We start from the raw sequence: 18,101 nt of genomic DNA on the forward strand, positions 1-18,101 counted from the left end.
TTGTCTCCGTATCATCTGACTGTATTAAATACTACTTTTATACTTAAACTTTAAGTGGAAAAGTATAAGTGCCATGAGGGTAATGTCTATATACTACTTGTTTTTTAAAATTAGCTTTCTAATCCCTACTATGAGTTGTTAGACACAGATTTGTGGGTATTCGATCAACATTCATCAAGTTAACTGATCAAATTAATCATAATCTTTGTGACCTTTATCAATTAATAAGTAAGGCTTATTGAAAGAGTGACTTCTTTTGTGGGGAGATATTTGGAAAACAGATATCTGAATAAATTCTCCTTGTGGCAAAACAAAGTGATAGGTGTTATTTGTTGTTGTTGTTATTTAGCCATTAAATTGTGTCCAACTCTTAGTGGCCCACCAGGTTCCTCTGTCCATGGGATTTCCCAGGCAAGATTGCATTATTCTCAAAGTACATCCTCCAAATAGTACAGTCTGTACTTCTCATCTGCAAAGTGTTCTGTGTATACACTTTTACTAATTAGTCTGATGAGAGGATGGTGTAGGTGTAGGTGGGAACTTCTTGCCTTCAGTCATCCAAATTGCCCACCTGCGAGCAGAGATCATGTATCACATTCTCAGACGTGGAATGAATGACTCTATGGCCAAAGAAATGCATGATGAAGAAATTAGTGTAGGGACTGACAGCCATGAGGGTCAGTTGGGGGTCTTCGTTCAGAAATCAAGTCGTATCTAGTATTTATATATTCAGATAATTATCTCTAGAATTTAATTTATATGCTGTGAGATTAAACTGAGTGCAAGGGATCCAACAACAAATGAAAGGTGAGTTCATTTCTGAGTTCGTGTCTACAGCAACTTTTTTCTAATTTAGTTTTATTGGCTGACATCGTTTAAGGCTTCCCTTGGTGGCTCAGAGGTAAAGAATCCACCTTCAATGCAGGAGACTCAAGAGATGCAAGTGTGAATCCCTGGAGAAGGAAATGGCAACTCAGTCCAGTATTCTTCCCTGGGAAATCCCTTGGACAGAGGAGCCTGGTAGACTGTCATCCATAGGGTTGCAAAGGAGTGGAACATGACTTAGTGATTAAACAACAGTCATTTAAGTCATGGGAGTGTCCTGGTGAATGCAGACTCTTGAGAATTCTAAATGTCTACTGGAGCTTTTTTGCACAGACAAGCCTTAAACATTCATGCAACCAGAGATGGAAGATTAAGAATCAGGTACCCTCAATGTCCCTGGTAGATTTTCCGTAAACTGTTAAGATTAATAAGGCTAAATTACAAAAAAACAAAAACAAAACAAAACTATTTTGGCAGTACATATATACAGCCTGTACTCTGAAAAAGGTAAAAACATAAATCTAGAAAATCGATATGATATTTTTCTTAAATCTCTATTCTATTCTCTTAAAAATAATATAATAAAAGCAGGAAGAAGGACAGCCATTCTTTACAGGGTTGTTAAATGTGTGTGTGTCTTCACATGAGCATGTATATCAGCTTTAGGTTCATGTGAGACCATATTTATTACCATCATATGAAGAAGAGGAGTAAAGTACAGTCCAGAGTTTCCTTCTCTGGTACTTCCTGCTCTTGTGCCATCCTCATATCCCTGTTGGTTACAGAACAGGGAGGGAGACAGCTTGGTGGTCTGACTGAAGCTTCAGTATTTCAGAGGGGGCTCAAGAGAAGAGAGGAAACTGACACTGCTTTGTTGGTAAGTAAGCCAGGTGAGTTAAAAGCAGATTTTGTTTCCTGGGAAATTAGCAGTGGAGTGTGTGTGTGTGTGTGTATGTGAGAAGGGCCTCAGAAAGACCAATAAAGACATGACTAATTTAAATAAAAGAGTCTAAATTTAGTGTCTTTGATCCTCATGATTTGCCCATCTTTTATTTTTTTCTTTTCCTAGTTAGAAAATTTTTAGACCTCCTCTCATTCTGCTTTCTCTGGTCCGCACAACTTGTCTGGCTCTGTCCCTGTTGGTCATGTATCCCCTCCATGGTTTCTGTGTCCTTCCTTCATATCTCAGTTCTCCTTCCACCACTGTCTGTCCAAAAGGCTTTGTTTTTTTTCTGTCAGTGAGAACATTTTGAGTCCTTCTTTCCCTAAGAACATTGTGTACTTCCTTCCCTAAATTCAATGCCTCATGAACTCGTAAGATTTTCTTTCAGGATCAGTTGAGTACTTATTTAATAATAATGTCTCAAACAGGATATGAAGACCATAATATTTGCAATGAATGTACAAAGAATCCTGTATGATTTAAAAACCTAATTGTCCTCTCATTCCCTCACACAAATGTCCAAATAAAGCTTTATTAAAAAAATAAAGTTATGCCAGTTAGACTTTTGCTGCCTATTTCACAGTAGTGTGCTCTATCATCCCATAAGGGAACATATGACCCTCAGAATTGACCATATTGTCATTGTGTCATACACATTTGCCAGCTCTTTTGTAAATATTTTCCCTTTGTTTCCTTGATTATATCTTTTGAATAACAAAAAATTCTTAATTTTGTTAAAGTCTAATTTATAAATCATTTATGATTCATGTTCATCTAAGAAATACTTGACTTATCCAAATCATCAAAAAATTTCCCCTGTGTGTTTTTCTAGAATATCTATGACTTGCATGAAGCTCTTATAAACTTTTTTGCATTGTTTTTAATACTGTAAGGTTAGAGATTTTTTTTTTTCTAATGTGGATATCCAGTTGTTCCAAAGCCATTCATTGAAAATTATTCTTTCTCCCATTGAATGGCTTTGGCACTTTTCTTGCTAAGTATTTAAGGATATAAACATGGATGGATTTCTATAATATTCATTAGGTACATTAGTCTAAGTATCTCTTCTAATGCTAACAACATACTTCTGAGTCAAAGTAGCTTTATTGAAATTTCAAAAAATAAATAAATTCTCCTACTTTTTTACTTCATTTTAATGTTTCTTTGATTAGTCTAGATGATTTGCTATCAGTTTCTGAATTTTCACAAAGAAAAAGGCTGCTAGACTTTTGATGGGGATTATATTGGTGCTGCAGATGATTTAGGAAATAATTGACATTTTAACAATAAGTCTAACAATATTTTTTTTAATGGAGTTTCTCTCCCTTCATGCTTTCTTTAATTTTTCCTAACAATCATCTGTAGTTTTCATAGAAGATATCCTATATGTCTTTTGTTATACATATTCTTAAGTATTTTACACACTTGTTAATACAACTGCTGTTGTCTGTATTTATCATCTCTTATGATCTCTTATTGGAGAAGGCAATGGCACCCCACTCCAATACTCTTGCCTGGAAAATCCCATGGACGGAGGAGCCTGGCAGGCTGCAGACCATGGGGTCGCAAAGAGTCGGACACGACAGAGCGACTTCACTTTCACTTTTCCCTTTCATGCATTGGAGAAGGAAATGGCAACCCACTCCAGTGTTCTTGCCTGGAGAGTCCCAGGGACGGGGGAGCCTGGTGGGCCACCATCTATGGGGTCGCACAGAGTTGGACACGACTGAAGCGACTTAGCAGCAGTATGATCCCTTATGATACACTACGGGCTTCTGCAGTATGCTACTGGTAAAGAATCCGCCTGCCTGTGCAGGGAACACAAGAGATGTGTGTTCAATCCCTGGTTGGGAAGATCCCCTGGAGGAGGGCATAGCAACCCACTCCAGTATTCTAGACTGGAGAATTCCATAGACAGAGGAGCCTGGCAGGCTACAGTCCATAGGGTCACAAAGAGTCGGACACGACTGAAGTGACTTAGCACACACACATTGCTAATACATAAAGTTAAATTGCTATTTGTGTATTAACTAGTGTTCTGTAACTTTACCAAATACACTTATTAGTTGTTGCAGATGCTTTGTAGATTCCTTAGAACTTTTGCATGTATATTCTACACATTATCTGCAAATATTTTACTTTTTAACTTTCTGATTTTTAACTGTTCTTTTTCTTTTTACTGCAATGGCTAGTGCCTCAAGTAAATTATTGATGAGAAGTGGTGAGAATGTGCTTCTTTTCCTGTTTTTCAATCTTGAAGGAAAGCATTCAATATTTCAGCATTAAGTATAATATAAACTTTAGAATTTTTCATAAATGCCGTTGATCAAATTGAGGAAATTCCCCTCTATCACTATTTTAATGGCATTTTAATTTTTTAAACTATGAAGAGAAGGTGTATTTTGACAAATGCTTTTTTTTAAAGTCTTTTGAAATGATTATCTGCTTTTCTCCCTTATTTTCGTTACTTTGATGCGTTGTACTGATTGCTTTGAGTATTGAACATTCTTGTAATCCTGGGATACATTCTGTTGATTCAATCTTCTCATATATTTTGGATTCAAAACTGCAATTTCTTTGTAAAGGATTTCTTTGTCTTTGTTTATGAGTGTTGTTGGTGTTGAACTTCCTGTTTGTGTAATATTTTTGTCAGGTTTTGTTTTCAGATTTAGACTGATCTCACAAAACAAATTAGTAAATGTTTCCTCATTTACTACTTTCAGAAAGAGTCTGTGAAAGACTGGCATTGTTTCTTCTTCAAATGGTCAGAAGAATTCACCAGTGAAATCACTGTTCTAAACTTTTTTTGAGGAAAGGTTTTAATCACAAATTCCATTTCTTTAATAGATTTAGGGATAATGACATTTTATGTTTCTCTTGCACTTGTATTTTTCAAGGAACTTTTAAAAATTTAATCAAGTTGTCCAACTTGTCCTATGAGCTGATAAAATATACTCTCATTATCGGTTTAACATACAGAATTTTTAGTGATGGCCTCCTTTATTCCTAATGTAGGTGATTTGTCTTATCTCTTGATCTGTGTTAATTCTTGATTTGATAGATGAATATTTGATCAATTTTGCTGCTCTTTGCAAAAAACTTTTGGCTTTTATAAAATTTTCTCAATTATTTATCTCTTTTATTTTGTAGATTTCTCTTGTTTTGTGGTAATTAGCAAGCTGATACCAAAACACTCAAAATAGTGTAAGTATTTACTTGCACTTTTCATTCACTTTGCTTCTGGAGTATATTCCAGAGTGGGTTGGTGTCTATCTTGATATGATTTGATTTATGTTTATCATTTTGTATATGTTTTTACTTGCCTCCTCTGCTTATTTTACTCTGTTCTCCATTTTCAGTTTTCTTTGGATTATTTGAATATTTTTAGGATAGGATACTATTTTAGCTTTTGACTTTTTATCTCCAACACTTTACATCATCCTTGTGTAGTATATTTATTCAAAATATGTGAATAACAATATGTTAGCTCCCCTACCTTCTGTAGTTTGTGAAATACACATGTCAATATTTTATTAAAAAAAACATATTTATATCTCTGAAAAAAATAAGAGAAAAGTGAAATATTTTATATATCTAGCTATTTATTTGGAGAAGAAAATGGCAACCCACTCCAGTGTTCTTGCCTGGAGAATCCCAGGGACGGGGGAGCCTCATGGGCTGCCGTCTATTGGGTCGCACAGCGTTGACTGAAGCAACTTAGCAGCACCAGCCCCTATTTATCACCTCTGATACTCTTCATTCTTTTCTGAAGCTCTGATTGTTCTTCTAGTATTAGTTCCCTTCCAACTGAGGAATTCCCTTCAGATCAGATCAGATCAGTCGCTCAGTTGTGTCCGACTCTTTGCTACCCCATGAATCGCAGCACGCCAGGCCTCCCTGTCCATCACCAACTCCCGGAGCTCACTCAGACTCACATCCATCGAGTCAGTGATGCCATCCAGCCATCTCATGCTCTGTCGTCCCCTTCTCCTCCTGCCCCCAATCCCTCCCAGCATCAGAGTCTTTTCCAATCAGTCAACTCTTCGCATGAGGTGGCCAAAGTACTGGAGTTTCATTCAGCTTTAGCATCATTCCCTTAGTATTTCTTAAAGTGTGAGTCTGATGGTGACTCTCATAGCTTTTAATTAGCAAAAAAGAATTTACCTGTTGTTAACCTCTGAAGGATATTTTTGCTTAAGTTAGAATTTTAAGATGAAAAGTTTTTTTTTTTTTTAACCTTTCTTTAGTGATATAAAGATATTGTTTCACTCCCTTCCAGAGATCTGGTAAAACTCTGCACTGTCAAATCATTGTTTCTCTTAAGGAATATGTCACTTTTCTGGCTACTTAACATTCTTCTCCTTGTCTTTACATTTTTCAGTTTCAGTATCATGTGCCTAAGCATGATATTCTTCATATTTATACTCTTGGGGGTTCTCTGAACTAATTGGAGCTTTAAATTGTGGTCTTTCACTAAATTTAGGAGAAGAATTTGAAGAAGAACCATTATTTCTTCAAATATCTTTCTGACACATTCCCTCTCCTCCTTCTTTCTCTGATTCCACATATGTCTCTGTAATGCCTTTTGATATTATCCCACTGGTCCTTCAGGCTACAGTGGGCTTTTTCCCACATCCTTTGTCTTTCTCTTTAAACTAGATAATTATTATGTTCATGTTCATTAACTGTTTCTTTGCCAAACTTTTTATTCCATAAGCTAATTATCATATATTTTTAAATATTTAGATTTTAGTTTAAAAATTCCCATATGATTTTCTTTTTTTTTTGTATTTTCTTGTCTTCTCCTGAAATTTGTCTCTTTTTATTCATAATGTGTGTTTTCTTTTTTCTTATTGATCATAGCTTTGATAATGGCTTAACAGTCATTATTAAATTATTTCCAACACTTAGGTAATTTCCAGGATGCCATCTATTTTTTATCTTTTATCTTGCGAATGTGTCACATTTTCCTGGAGCTTCATGTATCACATAATGGACTGTAACCTGGGCAGTTTGAATGTTATGTTACAGAAACTCTGAAATTTTTTGTATATTTCAAAAAGGTAGATAAGTGGACAATTAACTTATTTAAACTCAAATTTGGAGAAGGCGATGGCACCCCACTCCAGTACTCTTGCCTGGAAAATCCCATGGATGGAGTAGTCTGGTAGGCTGCAGTCCATGGGGTTGCTAAGAGTTGGACACCACTGAGTGACTTCACTTTCACTTTTCACTTATCACTTTCACGCATTGGAGAAGGAAATGGCAACCCTCTCCAGTGTTCTTACCTGGAGAATCCCAGGGATGGAGGAGCCTGGTAGGCTGCCGTCTATGGGGTCACACAGAATCGGACATGACTGAAGTGACTTAGTAGCAAACTCAAACTGCAAGCACTGTGATGCCTGTGATAGGTGATGCTTACATCTCAGTTTGAACTTTAATAAGTCATTCCCATTTGTGCATGGTCCGTAGCTCAAAGGGTTTTGGGACAAGTTTCTACCTGACTTCAGGTTTCCCCTTTTTGGCTGTCTCCTAATCCTGTTTATTCTCCCGTATTCTTAGTTCTTTCCCTGACACAAAATTATAAGACTTTCAGTTAGAATGTAAGCAACATTGTTAACTGGCTACCCCTGGAGCAAAGGCACAAAAATGAGAAAACCTGCTTTATTCTGATCACTTGCTCCAAGTATTGAGTCACCAACAAATTCTGTCTGCTTTTGTTCACTTTCCAGGACTCTCAAGTAGCTAATTCTTTTATTTCACCCAAGGTTTATAGTTGCTTTCTGTAAAAAGCATCAGTTTGTTAGTAAGCTGATTCTCTACATAGACTTGGATGCTGCTGCTGCTAAGTCACTTCAGTCGTGTCCGACTGTGCAACCCCATGGACAGCAGCCCACCAGGCTTCTCTGTCCAGAGGATTCTCCAGGCAAGAATACTGGAGTGGGGTGCCATTTCCTTCTCCAATAGACTCGGATATTAAACTTAAAATATACCATCTCACTTTATATTTGTCAAATTGATTTCTAAAATGTTCACTGTGGTTTATATTGTTGGCAGAAGGATATGAAAATTCTAATTACTCCAGATCAGATCAGTCGCTCAGTTGTGTCTGACTCTTTGCGACCCCATGAACCACAGCATGCCAGGTTTCCCTGTCCATCACCAATTCCCGGAGTTCACTGAGACTCATGTCCATCGAGTCAGTGATGCCATCCAGCCATCTCATCCTCTGTTGTCCCCTTCTCCTCCTGCCCCCTATCTCTCCCAGCATCAGAGTCTTTTCCAATGAGTCAACTCTTTGCATGAGGTGGCCAAAGTACTGGAGTTTCAGCTTTAGCATCATTCCTTCCAAAGAAATTCCAGGGCTGATCTTCAGAATGGACTGGTTGGATCTCCTTGCAGTCCAAGGGACTCTCAAGAGTCTTCTCTAACACCACAGTTCAAAAGCATCAATTCTTTGGTGCTCAGCCTTCTTCACAGTCCAACTCTCACATCCATACATGACCACAGGAAAAACCATAGCCTTGACTAGACGAACCTTTGTTGGCAAAGTAATGTCTCTGCTTTTGAATATGCTATACTCCAGGTGGTCACCAAAACTAGATATCATCAGTGTTTCATTTTAAACATTAGACAATGCATAGTGTTATTACATTTTGCATTTAATTTGCATTTTGTTGATGGTTAATAGAGTTGAGTGTGTTTTAAATGTAAATTTAGTGACAAAATTTTTTTTTAATAAAAAAACTCAACAAATTAGGTATAAATGTAAAGTACTTCAACAGGATATTATAAATATAATGTTAGTCATATAAACAAACACATCTAACATCTTACTCAATGGTGAAAAGCTAAAAGCTTTTCTTCTAAGATCAGAAATGTGTGTCCACTATTGCAACTTCTGTCCAACATAGTTCAGGCATACTTCTTTTTATTGCATTTCACTCTATTGTGTTTTGCAGATATTGCATTTTATACAAATTGATTGTCTGTAGCAACCCTGCATTGTCAAATGATGGCTAGCATGTTTTAGCATTAAGACATTTTTAACTAAAATATGTTCATTTTTTTAGACATAATTTTATTGCACACTTAATAGATGACAGGATATATGCACTGGGAAACCAGAAATTCATATGACTTACTTTACTGCAACATTCACTTTATTGTGGTGATCTGGAACTGAATCTGTAGTCTCCAAGGTACATTTGTACTCAATGTCCTAGCCAGAGAGCATTAAGGGAATAAGAAAAGAAATAAGAAATAAAAGGCATCCAACCATTAAAGAAGACTTAAAATTATCTCTGTTTGCAGATGACATACAAATATATGTAGAAATCCATAATGCTTTTATAAAAAAATTGTTAAGCCTAATAAATAAATTTAATAGTTGTAGAAAACAAAATCAACATTTAAAAATCAGTGTTATTTCTACCCACAAACAACAAACTATCTAAAAATGAAATTAAGAAAAAAGCCCCATTTACAGTATCTTTAAAAAGAATAAAATACTTAGGAATAAAGGAAACCAAGGATGTAAAATATGTGTACACTGAAAGCTATGACACTGATGAAAGAAACTGAGGAAGACACAAATACATTAAAATATACCCCATGCTTATAGATTGGAAGGATCAATTTTGTTAAAATGTCCATACTACCTGAAGTAATCTACAGATTCTACAAATTCAATGTAGTACCTAGCTTAATCCAATGATATTTCTTACAGAAACAAACAAACAAAAATAATCCTAACATTTGTATGGAACTACGAAAAATCCCAAGTAGCCAAAGCAATCTCAAGAAGAAAAGATTAAATTGGAGGCATCATCCTTCTGATTTCAAACTATATTACAAAACTATAGCAATCAAAATCTGGAGAAGGCAATGGCAACCCACTCCAATACTCTTGCCTGGAAAATCCCATGGATGGAGGAGCCTGGTAGGCTGCAGTCCATGGGGTCGCTAAGACTCGGGCACGACTGAGCGACTTCACTTTTACTTTTCACTTTCATGCTTTGGAGAAGGAAATGGCAACCCACTCCAGTGTTCTTACCTGGAGAGTCCCAGGGACGGGGGAGCCTGGTGGGCTGCCGTCTATGGGGTCGCACAGAATCGGACACGACTGAAGTGACTTAGAAGCAGCAGCAGCAATCAAAATCATATGATACTTGCATATTAGCAGAAGCATACACCAATGGAACATAAGCAAGAGCCAAGAAATAAACCCATGAGAAGAAGTTAAATCTACGATAAAGATGGAAACAATATACAAGGGGGAATGGATGATGTCTTCAATAAATGGCATTGCAAAAATTGGATAATCACATGCAGAAAATGGAAATTCAAGCCCTGTCTTACAAATCAACCCCAAATTGATTACAGACTTAACCATAAGATTTTAAATCATAAAACAACTAGAAGGAAATATAAAGGAAAAGATCTTTGATATTAGACTTAGTAATGATTTTTTTTTAGTTTGACACCAAAAGCACAGGTAACAGAAGCAAAAATAAGTAATGTGACTACATCAAACTAAAAAGTTTCTGTACCTCAAAGGAAACAATCATCAAAATGAAAAGGCATATGAGAAAATGGGAAAACAAATTGCAAATAATATATCTGATAAGGGATTAGTATAGTAAATATATGTATAAATAACTCCATAGCAAGCAAAACAAAAATATTTTTACTTAAAAATGGACAAGGGACTTGAATAAAAATTTCTCCAAAAATATATAAATGTACAAGAAACATATGAAAAGGAGCTCAACACCCCTAATCATCCAGCTAATGCACCACAATAAGATATCACCTCAAACTTGCAATAAATATTGTCAAAGATAACAAATGATGAGAATATGCAGAAAAGGGAACCCTTGTACATTGTTGTGGTGATGGAAATTGGTACAGTTCTTATGGAAAATAGTACAAATGCATATCAAAAATTAAAAGTAGAGCTATCATAAGATCCAGCAATCCAACTTCTGTATATATATTTAAAGGAAGTAAAATCAGGATCTCAAAGCAATACTGGACTCATATTCATTGCTGCATTATAAGCAATAGCAAATATATTAAAAAACTTAAGTATATATCAACAGATAAGTATAAAAAGAAAATATGTATTGGTATGCAATGATAAATTATTCTGCCCTAGGAAAGAATAAAATCCCACTTTTTGAGATGAAATGGGTGAACCTGGAAGACATTTTGCTAAGTGAAATAAGCCAGACATATAAAGACAAATATTGCATGATCTAATCTATATGTGGACTCTTAAACAAAAAAAAAAGAAAAAAAGCCAAACTCATAAAGACAGAGAATGGGGAAACTGGAGCATGGGGAATGGGAAGAAACGTTTTTTAAAAAGGAAAGAAAGACAAACATAGAATAGTTTTTTTCAGGGACTGGGGAGAAAGAATCAAGGGTGTTATTTTTAATAGCGACAGAGTTTCAGTGTTGCAAGATGAAGAGAGTCCTAGAAATGGTTGCTAGTGACATTTGCACAACATGAATGTATTTGAAAGAACCAAACTCTACACTGGATAATGGTTATGACATTAAATTTTATGGGTATTACACTACTCTAAAAATGTGGAAAGTTGAATGAATTTAACAAAAGTTACGAAATTATATAATTTTTATGTTTTTTACTCTTTCTGCAGAAGGAGAAGAGATCATGAGAAAGTCACAAGAGAAACCTGCCTCAGGCAAGATATAATCCCCATAACTTTTACTCACATTCCATTGGCAAGAATTAATTATATAGCCAAATAAATTCGCACTGGAGATAGATAATATACTCTGCCTGGGATGTTGATTCGAATCTATCTTTCCTATTATCAGTTGTGGGTCAAAGAAGAAGGAGCCAGCTGCGATGTGTGTTCTGTTGCTAAACTTTCACTGTGTAAAATACATGAAGCGATTATTCTAGAATGTTGCCAATTCTTTTGCAACAAGAACATAATCCTCAGAACTATAGCATCCTCCCTATAATGCCTTTTTTTTTTTGAGTGACTTTTTTGGTAATTTCAAGGGGGTTCAATTAAAGCATTTATCATTACTAACATAAATAGTGGACTTTATCTTACTACTGCTAAAATAGTTTTGGACAGAATGGTGTCTTTCCTCTGTTCTTACTTATCTCTTTTAAAGTATCTCTCTTGTGTATGAGTGTAGGTCATCATTTTATTCTGAAAAGGGTAAAAGTTTCCATGTAAGACCAATGACTGATACATTCTTTATCCTAGAGGAAGTGCTATTCTACTTCTTCATGTGGTGTTAGTTCCAAGTGTAGTTGCTTTTTCAGAAAGTGGTATATTGAAGTAAAACAGTATTTACTCTGTTTGGTGAGATAGTGTTTGAATCTCGTGGTTCCAGTTCTCAAAATGTGTATTAGTTCAGAGAAGACTATAGATGTGTTTAATATACCCTTCTGCTTTCTTGATATTTTGCTCTCATTTTGATTTCTTTTTCTCTTTTAATTATTTCATCCATGGATGTGAAGAAATACAAGGTCATTCCTATCAATGTATTTCATTGTGTACCTAGAATTGTCTCATCTGTTACTTGCGCCTTTTCCTCCACACTCAAAGATTATAATTTTTTCTTGAATCTTTTCTTTCCAGTTGAAGGATATCATCTTCATCAGTTATTCTGTCATCCCCTATTATTGATTGTTTACTTTGCCAGGTTGTTGTAATTCAAGCAGATATTTTGAGTGAAGTAGATTACATTAATTACATACCTCTGAAGTACTAGCATTTTGAATATGGCTGATGTGAAGGTTTTGTCCAAGATATATTCAGGTCATTTGACTTAGATTTGATCTGCTGCCACTGAAGACTTTGTTTCCTTTCATGGAATTTCATTAAGAAGAACTTAATTTAGACATTAGTTTTTAAATCATTATCAGTATCAATTCAGTTGCTCAGTCACGTCCGACTCTTTGCCACCCCATGGACTGCAGCACACCAGGCTTCCCTGTCCCTCACCAACTCCCAGAGATTGCTCAAACTCATGTCCGTCAAGTCGGTGATCCCATCCAATCATCTAATCCTCTGTCATCTCCCTCTCCTCCTGCCTTCAAGCTTTCCCAGCATCATTCTTTTCTAATGAATTAGTTGTTTGCGTCAGGTAGCCAAAGTATTGAAGCTTCAGCGTCAGTCCTTCCAATGAATATTCAGGACTGATTTCCTTTAGGATTGACTGGTTGGATCTCCTTTGCAGTCCAAAGGACTCTCAAGAGTCTTCTCCAATACCACAGTTCAAAAACATAGAAATTCACAAAACACAGTTTTGTTTATCCATCAGTTGAAGATTTTGTAAATAGAGTAGCACAGGAAAATTGCCCTGTAATATCCCTAGAAGCAGTGCAATAATTCAATAGCCTCTAATTTAGTATTTGTGGCAATTCTATACTGCATAGCCTCTGCAATGTAGAACTGAGTATATGCAGTAGTTGAAAGCAACGTAAAATTTATTAAATCTTACAAACCATAATAAAAGTCTAACTTATGACAAAAGGGTTCAGGACCATTATAAAAGGATGAACATGAGAAGTAATATTCCAGAAAAATATTTCTCAATGCAGTATATACATCCATTTATGCCAATTTTCATTGGGGAGAACACACTCTGGACAAAATTGAGATCTTAAACACTATGCAGGTATGCACATCTGTGTGTGCCTACATTCAATGTATGATTACTTGCGTGTGTTTATCTGAATCATGATTGGCATAATTTTAAAAGTAAATTTTGCATTAATTGTGCATTTTATTTATATTTACATTATGTTTTCATTGATCTCCCCATTTTATTTTTCAGAAGATTCTATAAAGATAAAATTTCTGAAAACTTGTTACTCACAAACTGCTTTTACATAACTGATTTCTTGAGCCCTTGAGAGTCCTATGCTCTTACCCCAAACACCTTTCTTTGTTCTTCTCTTGGATCTCTACCTTCCTCTCCCTAATTTCTAACCTACAGGTCTTCATGTTATGCTCACTTTCTTTAGTTTCTCTAGCTAATGTCCTTTTCAGTTCTCAATTTTTCTACTCCAAATCATTTTGTTACTATAAGCATTAGTATTTTCTGTCTTTTTATGGCCCATTTTAGTTTCACTGAGAAGTTGTTGAGATGAAGAGCATTCAGTTGAAAGGCACACTGTTTCCATTCTGTTTATTTTTCCAGAATCCATTGCAAGATGGGAGCTCTGTCACATATTTCAAGTTCAAGGGCTCATTTTGATGCCAATGAAACTTGCCCAAATTATTAGAAATAAAAAGTGACATATGACATACTGAGTGAAATTTGTCCACACATTATTCTTTCAAAACCCATGAAATTTATGTTATCATTGTTTGGTCAGTGAGAAACTAAGGCTTATTCTCTAACTGTGATAGAGAGCTTATTATCCAAAGAATCCTAGGCATAAAAATATTTCCCATGGGTATTCGCAGAAGTTTTTGCAGCCACAGACATTGTTTTGTGTTTGGGGCATTTTCAGTGTCACATTTATAATTTATACAAACTGCAGTTTCTATTAAATATGTGTAAAAGAGCTTTATAGCACAGAGAGTGTTTGATTATTGTGTTCTCTCAATTCTCAGTTTTTTATGTGAAATGCTTGGACAACAATTACCATAGGTTTTTTTCAAACATATTTCTTACGCACAAATACAGTTCTTAGAAATTGAACAACCTCTTTTAATGATAATTTTTCAATGAAAAAAATTAATTCAAGAGAGTTCAACTCAGGAATATACTGATTTAATATGTATATAGTCTGTATATGACTATTGCTGCAGATAGAGTTGTGGGCAGATGGGAGGCGTTATGGGTTTCCCAGGTGGCACTAGTGGTAAAGTACCCACCTGCCAGTGCAGGAGACAGAGACGTGGGTTCAATCCCTGGGTCAGGAAGATCACCTGGAGGAGAGCATAGCAATCCACCCCAGTATTCTAGCCTGGAGAATCCCATGGACAGAGGAGCCTGGCAGGGTACAGTCCATAGCGTCGCAGAGAGTCAGACATGACTGAAGTGACTTAACACGCATGCATGGGAGACTGTTACTGTTCATCTAGTTTCAAGTATATCTTTTATGACTAAGTGTGGGGTTTTCATTTTATTCTGTAAACCATAGAAAGTAAAATACAAAAAGATCAATTTGTTGTACCCTACAGAGTTAAAATAGCATCCCATTCTACCCTTGTGTGGTCTATCTGCAGTCTTGTTCCTTTTTTATCAAGGGGAGTATGGAAGTAAAACACACACATACATACAGGTTGTTTGTTTCTGATTGGGGTGATCGTCTTCAAAATCTTGTGGTTCCAATTCTCAGAAATGTGTGCCAGTTAAGATCACAGTGAAAACTATAGCAGTGCTTGCAAGTTCTGTCTTCCTTTCTTCCTGACCTTGTGCCCTCATTTTGAATTAACTGTTACTTCCTTGCTTTTATTTTCTCAATAAACATGAAGAAGAAAGTGACGAGTCACATTAATGTATTTCCTGTGTAAAATAGCAAAGTATCTTTTTTTTTTTTTTTTTTTGCATTTTCTCTAACCCCCTTACAGTCATCATTCTCACTGGACTTGCAGATGTTTACTTGATTTTCTCCAATCTTATCTTTGCCCTGAAGGTTGCCATCTTAATTTGCTATTCAATTAACCCACACTGTTGTTTCTTTGATTTGTCTTTTTGTTGCAATCTATACAGTTATTTCTTTTGAGACAACCAATTTATTAAACATATAAATCTAAAGTATTGTCATTACCCATAATGTAGATGGGAAAACTTTGTCCAAGATATGTCAGGTCATTTGATTTAGACCATTTCACTGCCATGTAACACTTCATTTCCTTCTTTTCATGGAGTTTTATTAATGAGAACATTAGTTAGGCATTTGTTAAAAATGAAAACTTACAAAGCACATGTTATGTATGTATCAGTTGGTTAGCATGTGAATACAGGTGCCCAGGTAAATTTCTCTGTAGTATCTCCAGAAGGAGTGCTTCAGGTTCCTCTCATCTAGTATCTACTGTGAAAAATAGAGTCTATAATAAATACAGCATTTGTGTATGTGTGCATCATTGTCCTCATTGGTTTATTTTTATGTATAAATTTTGAATTAAATTTGAATTTTTTCACATTCTTCATGATATTTACATTGATCTCTCAATTTTCATTTCAGAACAACGTTGGCCATACGGTAAATTTTCTGAAATCCTGTAAACCACCTCCCCACTTCAGTAAAATGACTGTTCTCCTTTTGCCTTAACATTCCCTGCTTTTTCATCTGCTTTTTAATCTGATGTCAGTCACCCATTCACACTTCTCCTTTACTTCCTCAATTAACATCTTACAGACTTTTCCCAGATTTTCTCTTTTTTCAGCTTCCCACTTTCTGTATTTTCCAATTCCTTTCTTTTCCATTCCAAAGTGCTCTTTCCCTATGACATTAGCTTTTTCTATTTTCCAGGCATTTGCTATGATTTCACTCGGAAGGTGATGAGATAAAGGGCACTAATCTGATAGGATTAGTATATTTTCCTAGAACACATCTAAGAGATGAGAGAAGACTATTATTTGCTGATTTCAGTTTGTCCATCCATTGTCCTTTCAAGGCAGGTGTAAATTCTATTATTGTCCATTGGTCAAGTATGAGTTTGAGCTCCGTTCTCCCACTATTACAGAGCATATTCCAAAGAATATGAACATGAGTCTCATGGAAATTTTATACATACAACCATACTATTTTTCCTTTACCTTTTCAATGCAACAATTTTATTGAACCTCAGTTCCTATCGTATATTTGTAGAATGAATTTAGTTCACAGGGAATGTTCAATTGTTATGTGTACCTCTCAAATCTCAATTTTTCATGTGAAAGACATGAAAATCATTACTCTGGGATTTTGTCTATGATATTGTCTTACAATATAAGTATAATGCAGTTAGAACTTTAAAAGGCTCCATGTAATGATATTTTTAACTGATAATTTCTATTTAAGAGGGAATTCAATTCAAGTATATATTGATTTAATGTTTCTATGAAATTATGTATGAATACTGCAATGCACAGATTATTGGACAATGGTGACTTTATTCTTTCTCTTTTTCAAGTATCTCTTATCGTGTACAATTGTATACTTTACTGTTAGTCTGAAAAACTTAGAAGCCGCAATACAAGCCAATGATAGAAATATCCCATATCCTTTAGCCCTGAGGGAGTAGTATTGTACTGCCTTGCCTTCTGTGGTTTCCATTTAGTCCCTTTGTCATCAGGAGGTATATAGAAGTGAAATAACTCTTCCTTTGATTGGCGAAATAGTGTTTGAACGTTGTGGTTTCTATTCTCGGAAGATAACTCTCAGAAACAACTTTGAAAGTGTTTGAAAGTTTTGTCCTTTTTTCTGATATTGTGCCTCATTTTGAATGAATTGTTTATTTTCTTTGTTTATTGACAAATCTGAAGATGAAAAAGGTAAGTCCCATAAATGTGCTTCCCTGTGTACCTAAACATGGTTTCATCTGTTACTTGTGCTTTTCACTTCAACTTCTGAAGATATTTTTTCTCAACTCCAAGACATGCATATTTTACGTTTTTTTCTAGAATCTTACCTTTACAAATAAGGGTTCCATCTTCATTTTGATTCAATTATTTCCCCCTATATTGCTATTTGATTTGTCCTGTTATTATAATGAATGCAAACATCCTTTTGACTCAAGTAAATTTTTCTAATCATAGCCCTATGAAGTAATGGGTTTTCAAAGTGGCTGAAGTCTAAGTTTTGTCCAAGACATTCTCAGGTCAATTTAATGTGACCCACTTCACTACCATTAATATTTTCTTTCCAAAGAACTTAAGAGAAATTTCATTTAGGCATAGTTAAAAGAGAAATTCACATACACCATATTATGTAGTACTCTGCTGATAAAATCATTCTTAATAGAGGAGTCCAGGTGGCATACCATGGCCTTCCCAGGTGACTCAGTGGTAAATAATCCACCTGACAATACAGGAGACACCACAGTCACAGACTTGATTCCTGGGTCAGGAAGATCCCCTGGCAGAGGAAATGACAACCCACTCCAATATGATTGCTGAAAAATCCCATGGACTAGGAGCCTGGCAGGCCAGAGTCCAGGCGGTCACAAAGAGTCAGACACAACTGAGTGACTGAGCAGGTGGCATACACTATAGTACCTGCAGAGACAGTGGTTTGAGATCCTCTGATTCAGTGTTTGTGATTACTTCATACCACTTAGAGATGTAATAACCAGGTTGAGTATACATATTAATTAAAATGCGAAGTACTTATTACATC

General features: G+C 35.5%; 1 protein-coding gene across 8 annotated transcripts in view; it reads left to right on the plus strand.

Moving 5' to 3' along the window:
• The first annotated feature begins 1,552 nt into the window (after positions 1-1,552).
• Positions 1,553-18,101, plus strand: part of LOC107131258 (butyrophilin subfamily 2 member A1-like) — a 109,548-nt gene continuing 92,999 nt past the window's right edge. For 3 of the 8 annotated variants that reach the window (XM_059880605.1, XM_059880606.1, XM_059880607.1), the window contains exons 1-4: positions 1,567-1,702; positions 4,919-4,972; positions 11,437-11,481; positions 15,966-15,983. In XM_059880605.1, the coding sequence (XP_059736588.1) occupies positions 11,451-11,481; positions 15,966-15,983 (49 nt within the window). In that variant the 5' untranslated portion in view covers positions 1,567-1,702; positions 4,919-4,972; positions 11,437-11,450. Of the gene's footprint in view, positions 1,716-4,918; positions 4,973-11,436; positions 11,482-15,965; positions 15,984-18,101 lie in introns of all 8 variants that reach the window. The other 5 variants (XM_059880604.1, XM_059880608.1, XM_059880602.1 and 2 more) reach the window with 4 other exon arrangements.

This window comes from Bos taurus, chromosome 23 (assembly GCF_002263795.3).
Source record: "Bos taurus isolate L1 Dominette 01449 registration number 42190680 breed Hereford chromosome 23, ARS-UCD2.0, whole genome shotgun sequence".
NCBI lineage: Eukaryota > Metazoa > Chordata > Mammalia > Artiodactyla > Bovidae > Bos > Bos taurus.